At 41.7% G+C, this 8323-nt stretch overlaps 1 protein-coding gene across 2 annotated transcripts in view; it reads right to left on the bottom strand.

The window, feature by feature from the left end:
• Window positions 1-2690: 2690 nt before the first annotated feature.
• osbpl5 (oxysterol binding protein-like 5) overlaps window positions 2691-8323 on the bottom strand; it is a 46658-nt gene continuing 41025 nt past the window's right edge. For both annotated transcript variants that reach the window (XM_042216235.1, XM_005951326.3), the window contains 4 exons: window positions 7672-7801; window positions 7323-7437; window positions 7124-7226; window positions 2691-4479 (listed from right to left, as the gene is read on the bottom strand). In XM_042216235.1, the coding sequence (XP_042072169.1) occupies window positions 4344-4479; window positions 7124-7226; window positions 7323-7437; window positions 7672-7801 (484 nt within the window). In that variant the 3' untranslated portion in view covers window positions 2691-4343. The remainder of the gene's footprint in view (window positions 4480-7123; window positions 7227-7322; window positions 7438-7671; window positions 7802-8323) is intronic.

Raw genomic sequence — 8323 nt, forward strand, 5'->3', positions numbered from 1 at the left:
CCCATCTTGAGGAGTTTGCCCCCTCACATATACTGATGTGCCACAAACAGGACTTTAATATCACCAACCATTCCCATTTTATTACAGTGTATCCATATAAATGGCCCACCCTGTACTTTCTTCTTCTCCCCTCTCTCTTGCCCAGCCTCATTAGCGGCACCCCTGGTCTGACAGGGTAACAGCATGTACTAATTTGCTTCCTTTATTATAGAACCTTGCAAACACAACAGGCGCTTCATAGATACAGAGAAAAACCCAACAATCATATGACCCCCTGTGAGCAAGCACTTTGGCGACATTGGGAAGGAAAAACTCCCTTTTAACAGGAAGAAACCTCCAGCAGAACCAGTAGTGTCCTGTCTCTTATCTGTTGAGTTGACACTTAGCAAACAACTAGATTGCATCTCCGCACTCACCCAAAGCACAATATAATACATAATATTAGACAAAAACACAAGCAAGACACTTTCAGTCCCTCCATTTCTTTATCACAGTTTAAACAAAATTATTAAATTTTTTAACAAAACAAAGAGAAATCTGGGATTCACAGTCTGGTGCCTGGGTCTTAGTCCATGAGGCCCGGCCGGGCACAGCTTGAAAAAGGGACATGGGCCCATCTTCCTGCAGGTTCACCACCCGGAGTTGGGTGTAGCCAGGCGGTGGGCAGTACTGATTCCCGGTTACCAAGACTGGCAATTGGGACATGAAATGTCACCGCTCTGGTGGGGAAGGAGCATGAGTTAGTGCGTGAGGTTGAGAGGTATCAGCTAGATATAGTTGGGCTCACCTCAACATTAGTCTTAGGCTCTGGAACCAGTCCCCTGGAGAGGGGCTGGACTCTGCCTCACTCTGGAGTTGACCCTGGTGAGAGGCGGCAGGCTGGGGTGGGTGTCTTGGTATCCTCTCGGCTTGCTGCTTGTATGTTTGTGTTTCTCCCGGTGGATGAGAGGGCGGAGGAGGACACCGAAAAGACCTGGCATGCCAAAACTAATAGTGAGGGTGTGCTGGGAACGCTTAGCAGAGGACCCCTGGTCTGCGAACTCTTGGCTTCATCAGATGATGGCCTCCAGCTCACTTTGGCATGGTTCACAGAGAGTTGGAAGCAGCGGAAATGAGAATCAGCACCTCAGAATCTGAGGCCATGGTCTCTTGGCTGGGCTGGGACCGCCTTGGTGTTCCCGTGGACAAGCTGGAGGAGGTGGCTGGGGAGAGCTTGGGCTGCTGCCCCTGCAACCCAGCCCCGGATAAGCGGAAGATGGATGGATGGACAATTCACAAAAGCCACTTTTTGTTCCAGACTACAGACCTTACTATTTTCTTTTTTTTTTTTTTAATTATTATATCAAAAACAAACGGCAACCACAACAATTTGAAGACCATGTATTAGCAAGCACTACAGGCTACAGTGGGAAAGTAAAACTCCCTTTTAACAGGAAGAAACCTCTGGCAGAGCCAGGCTTAGGGAGGGGCACCCAGAGGTTAGTAATTACTATTGGTAAAACATCCTGAGACTAATTATATAGATATATCTGTATCTATATCAAGGTATAGATTTAGATAGATGTCTCACCAAATAAGTGTCCACTAAGGTTTAAACAATACACTGATTCCCCAAAAGCTCCATGTATGTGTAAAAAAAAGAAGAAGAAAAAAAAAGAAAAAAATCTACAATGAAAAATAAATTATCAGCACAGATTCAAAGTTTGAAATTCATCAGGACACTATTTTTTTTTAATTGTGCTATATGGAATATAATGGCTATAACAGCACAATTAGATGTAGGCTTATCAAACAAGGGGATTTTTAAATGAATATAATTATTATTATTGACAAAAAGTTTATTTCACATTGAGGCACACCAAATTGTTTTGTCCAGCAACTGAGACTTGTTTTTAAATTGGCATTATGTGCAGTGAATTCGAACGGAAGAAATCAAACTAATTTCTGAGCAGTAACCACAACAGCAGTATTAGTATTTTCATACTGTTTTAACAAACGTAGTTTCCTTTAAGTAAGTAATTCCGATATTTGTTTGTTTTTAAAAAAAGAATTACATTGATTTTATGTTAGTAGTGCTTAATAGTCCTGCCTCTTGAACCCCAAACAATTCAGGTACCCTCACTGGAGAGGGTAACTGACTTCACTGTGGCAGAGATATAAATCCATGTGGTTTCTAGCTGAAGACTTCTACTTCGTCAAGTTGTACTCTCAGGCCTGAGCTCAGGGCTGAACATAGTTACTATCACAGATGCGACCCAAAGTTTTTGGTACCCCTCCCAAACACAATGAAGCAAAGAAATCTCTTAAAGGTGAAACTGAGACCTTGGTTTTGATTTGTGGTGAGATGCATCATTTTAAATATGCTTTACAGTAACAAATTAAAGGAGCTGCGCTCACAACGTGCGTCACAATTTGCCTTTTCCTGACCGAATAAAAGGCTTTATATATTTGAAGGACCCCCCCTCCACAGTCATTTAAAAGATTAGCATGTAAAAGATTTATCAGGCTGACAGCTCGGCCTAGTTACATAAAAGGGAGTTGCTTTGCAAATGTGATACTGTCCCAGTTGAAATTTATTTACCTATATCAACATCGCCCTCTAGTGGGAGAATTGCAAAGAAAACTATTTTGCAACACTGTGAATATCACTGGATATGATTTTAAATATTAACGAGAGGTAGAAGCAGAGGCAGGGTTAAAACATTTTACTGTAGTGCTACAGTAGTCAACATATATGAATGAAAACAGGCAATCATCATGTTTTCATCACATTGTTCCATATGACAAAAAAAATCTGGCATGTAGAATCCCACAACATGGCAGCAGTGTAGAAAAGAGGATAGTAATGAAAAGAAAAACAAATTAAGGTTTAAATAACAGCATTCAAAGAGTCGACTTCCTTCTTCTGCTTGTCCGTCATCTCCTGCTGTGCCGATTGGTACTGGTGATGAGGCTCAAATTCAAGGACTAATATACCAGTAAAAAATCAACATCAGACATGGCTTGGTTTAGCGTGGCCATACAGGCGTCCTCGCTCTTGTGTGCTCCATCACACGGACACACACACATACATGCACTCACACAAATACATATACAAAATGACAAACCTACACAAGCCCCGGGAGATCGATTGTCACCCCTGGTCTCTGTCGTCCAAGCTGATTTAGATTAGGAAAATCAAAGTTAATCACACAATAAATACATTCTGAAATCTCTTTTTGAAATAGACGGCCTGACAAATATATACAAACTGATTAAAAGATTAAAAAAAAGAACAACTCATTACTAAGTGTTTACATCTAAAACAGTCACTTGAACATGTTGAAGTCCGAGATGCACACACAAACCCCTTCTATTAGGCCAAAGTATTAGTTATGTTTTCCTCTCTCTCTGTCTTTACTCCCTGTTTCATCCTCGTCATGCTTCTTCATGTAACTGATTGTACAAACTAGTGTCATGGTCTAGACCAATAGGTGTTGTCCTATCATCCCTTCAGTTACTGCACTACAGGCACACAAATATAAAGACACTCAGTTTGGCTCTCGGCCCTGCCTCGTTCCAATTCTCCTTCCTACAAACAGAAGCAGTGCTGCCTGTAAACAAGTACTCGTTGTCCTTTCGGATTATAAATACTGTTTTGGTAAATGCATGATCAATAAAAGACGAGACGGAGTGCATTTTAGTGTACACCGATACAAAACACACAATTGCACTGTGAGAAGAGTTTCCTTCTTCATTTGTATTTCTTCTGGTTGGTTTTTTTGTTTTGTTTCGGTTTTTGTTTTTTTCTTATTTTGGCTTCAGCATTAAGGCCCAAAAATCTGGAGTGTTAGGGAAGAAGAAGTCCAAGTGGTGATCTGCCTGTGCCCAAAGGGCCTATTGTAGGTACAGACAACACGTGTACAGGCACACTCACAGATAAACAGTATTGCAGGGGAATATAAAAGACACTAAGGAATGGTGAAACATCCTCTCTGTCATTTGTTCTTACTAAATCATTCTCAGACTATTCTCAGTCATACATTTCTTCCTTTATTTGAAATCTTCTGAACCGTGCTCGTCCTTCAGTCCTCCTCTCCTGTCCAAAGTGCTTGGGTGCCGGTGCTCTTTCAGTCTGGCTACACTAGGGGGTGCCGTTTCTCTCTGCTGATGACTGACAGGCGGTGGCTGTGTTTATTGCTGTAAGGTCCAGGCTCCTTGAAGTGAAAAGAAAGGGACAAAGTTGCCCTCCCAGCACTGATCTGAGGTCCCTGCCCTCCTCTGTTAATTAGAGTTTGTGCTTTTTAGAGGACTCCGATGCCAGATCAGTGCCAGTGGGGAAACTCCTTCCTCGAGGAGCTGGCTCAAGTGAAGACGTAGTTGAGCAGGAGCTGGGAGAGGAGCAGAACGCAGAGGATGAGACACTGACGGCCTGTCAGCGACACGCTGTCGTCTGTTGTCCTTTGACGAGCCATCTGACGACTCAGAGCCACCAGGTTCCTGCAGGAAGACAAGGATCAGGATCAACAACTGTTTGAACGAATTTCAACAGGAATTCATAAAAACAACACGAATCCCAGCCTACATTCCTCAAGATGTCCCAGGGTGACTGAAGTCGGAAATAATACATATTCATTTAATGATTTTTTTTCTTAAACATTTGCTTAACTGTGTTTAGTTTCTGAATACTTTAGGAACACCCAAGTCGCTCTAGTCACATCCTGCATATGTTTTAAGGGTCACAAGCCAAAAACTAAATATGATAACAATGAATGAAAATGCAAACACCTACTAAAAACAAGCATAAATGCACTTTTCCAGCATTCAATTCCAATTAAACTATATCACAGCCAACTATGCTTACAGCTATTTGTTGTGCCTGAATCATCACTACATCTGTCAGTACATAAACATCTACACGAGTGCTCCAGAGAGGTGTATCACGAAACAAAACTAATGGTTAGCAAGCATAAAATCTCAGTTTCTGTGCCATAAAAGTGGCTCTCTTTTCCTGGCTAAATCACCATGGTAATTTGCATGTACTCATTTAGTGATGGGGAACATGTGGAACTGTTCTTAATCCCCGGTTCTAATATGCTGCAGTCTCTTTTATACTGCAGGAATTGCAACTACTAGAGGAAGTTTAGTAAGTTAAAATTAATTTCACTTAAGCTGTAATGTTTAAAGTCGTCGTCGCATTAGAAATAAACACCACCAGTAAAACATAACTCCTACCACTGTGTTCTTTCTTATTTTAAGAATTTCTTGTGTATGTTTGCATTTTACTGTAAAAATCAATATAAAAAAACAGAAAACATAATATTATCATCATAAGCTGATAATGTTTGATTGGAGTAGTTGGAACACATCAGTTCTGTACGTGGGATTCATTAGATAACACTAAGAAGTGAAACATTAAGAATAGTTTATTAAAGCAAATATTAGACTCCATTAACACAAATAGTTACACAGCTGGACTGGGACTAGACTGTTGCCAAGCAACACATTAATGTTTTCCAGAACAGCAGCTTGCTCCCCACACATCACTGCCAGTCAGCTGCGTTGTATCGTGTGCATTTACGCGAACCTTTCAATTAACTATGCAAACAGTTCTGCAGCGGCTTCGGATGCACGTGTGCTTCTGATGAGTTACAGCTTCATCCGAACATAAATTGTTTCATCACTTCCTGAGCTCCTTGGATGGTCTCCTGTAGCATTCAGCGGTTTTTGTTAACATTTTTTTTTATCTTATACATCGCTTTTGTGTTTATTTAAGGCAGCTCACCGATTCTTAATCACTGCTATGAGCTCTGTTGCCTTAAGTCTTGCATCACATTGTTTCAGAGAGCACTGGCTCTCAGGCTGTAGTTGATATGAGACATGTGTGTCCGGGTCTCTTTCCCATTCTTTGTAACATGTGTTGTAGCTGGTTTACTCTCGGGAGGATTGGTGGTGGATGGCAGCTGTTGGCCTCCTGGGCTTTTTGACCAGGTGGAATTTTGCTCACATATTTTTTTGAGATGATACCAGGTAGAGGGTGATTTACTTGATTCACAAACATAGTGCTCCCTCTCATTTCCTCTCTTTTTCCCGTGGATGTGTATATGTTGGTTGCTACAGTTTAAACCTGTTACTATCTGAGACAGTCTAATGACATGTTGTGACTAAGCTGTGTTACGTGTAAAGGCAAAGTCAATTACACTGTGCTGTACATTTACTACTCATTTACTACTATGGGGCGACTGTGGCTCATGGGGCGACTGTGGCTCAGGGGGTTGGGAAGCACATCTGTAGCCGGAAGGTCGCTGGTTCAATCCCCGGGCTCTCTGTCCTGGTCGTTGTGTCCTTGGGCAAGACACTTTACCCTACCGCCTACTGGTGTTGGCCAGAGGGGCCGATGGCGCGATATGGCAGCCTCGCTTCTGTCAGTCTGCCTTGTAAAGCGCTTTGGGTGCCTTGAAAAGCGCTATATAAATCCAATCCATTATTATTATCAAATGACTTCAAAACCAATCTGCTTACATCTTTTTACAGGGCTGTTTTCTCTTAATTATACAACCTCGCAGATGGGGACCAGATATAATTAACATGGGCTTGGCATATGGTGTCCCTTATGCAAAGAGGCTAATGCAGGGGCCCAGGTTCCAGTCTATCCCAGGCTCTTTGCTTTAAGTCACTGCCCTGCTCTCTCCCCATTGTCCTATATGCCAGTGGTCCCCAACCTCCAGGCCACGGGATTTGAGGCTCTCTCTGTGAAATTTATGGTTTGTTTCCCTGGGTCTTTTCCCGTGTGTTATGAATAAATCTTCTTTTTTTTGGTACCGGTTTTATTTTGTTATATTTATCTGCGACAACTTAACCTCCTAGGACCTGGAGTCCACATATGTGGACATCACAATTTCGGTTGTTTAGACCAAAATACAAAATTTTGCTCTACAAGGGCCTGATATCCACTTACGAGGACATTATACTGCCACTGTTCTATCAAAATTTTAAATGAATGTCCTCATATGTGGATCTCATTTCTCTCAGAAAGAAAAATCAGGTAAAAAATTGAAAAAAAAAAATAAATAAATCTGGTCATTCTTTGTTTTTACATTCATCAGGTCCCAATCAGTCCAAATAGTAGTTGGTTTACTCTCACCTCTGGATATCCTGCTGTGTCTTCTTTATAGATGTGATGGAAGCTTCTAACATGGCAATGTCCTTTATCTCTTTACTGCACCGGGCACACTGATTAGAGTAGCCTAGGTACATAACAGACAAGAGACCAATGATAAGACACCAGAAGGTTAGATTTATTTAGCTATTTTATTTTGGGGAGGGGGTCACATACACCTCACCTTCATTGTCCGAGGACTCATGTGTGGGTTCCGGCGTAGTGCTGCTGCTCTCAGTGTTCTGGCTGCAGCTAGACGGCTGACTGCTCGCCTTCCTATGCTTCCCGTTAACCTCAGCCTGAGAGGAGAAGTGCAACAAACTTCAATTCGGAAAATTCCCAGCATACTGCACGCTGACACAACACTGGCTATCTGGATAAACTGCAATGAATATCAAGTGGCTAAAAATAAGGGGCTTATCACGCTTGTCAGTGACATTGCAGCAACAAAGTATGAGTATGAAGAAAGAAGCTCAGAGATCATTCTGATAAAATGTCAGTGAAAGGCTCATCAGTAAATATTTCAGTTTAACCTTCTGTTGACTGGCCCAGCTGTGGCTGTAGGAGAGTCCGTTGTGTTGTCTCTGGCTTTTCTCCTGCGTCTGAATCACGCCATCCTTCTCAAACTGAACAAAACAGCGCTCAGGTTCCCACGGTCGCGTGCTGTAAAAATAAACCAGTGGAATTTAAACTTCCTCACATCCTTATTTGCTTGTCCCCACTTGCTGATACCACAGTGCTTGTAGGTCTTCCTGCAGCCCCCAACCATCGTATTCATTACAAAAGGAGATATGCATGAGCGTGCATGAAAGCATTTGCGAAACAACAACCAAAGGACTATAAATAAACCATAAACTGCAGTACTGCGTCATGTCTGAGATATGGTGAGCTAGATCACAATGACTCATTTGACTTTTTTCCTGTTGTAAAGTTTATTACAGTAATTAGCAACAACCTGTGACTGACCAATAACCCCTGTACCAGTTTCAGTACTGGTGTCCTGTATTATATACCTCATAATACTCTTACTCTCATTATATATAATATAAATGTTTGTTATCAGCTTTCAGCACCTGACTATTTCAAGTGACATGTATTGTGGCATATCAGTATTTATTCTCACACTATTTCTGACCCCTTCCTTCACAGGTCACCTTTTACTACACTTATAAGCTGAATAAAAAA

Source organism: Haplochromis burtoni, unplaced genomic scaffold (genome assembly GCF_018398535.1).
Source record: "Haplochromis burtoni strain Fernald_Lab_line unplaced genomic scaffold, NCSU_Asbu1 Contig_976, whole genome shotgun sequence".
NCBI lineage: Eukaryota > Metazoa > Chordata > Actinopteri > Cichliformes > Cichlidae > Haplochromis > Haplochromis burtoni.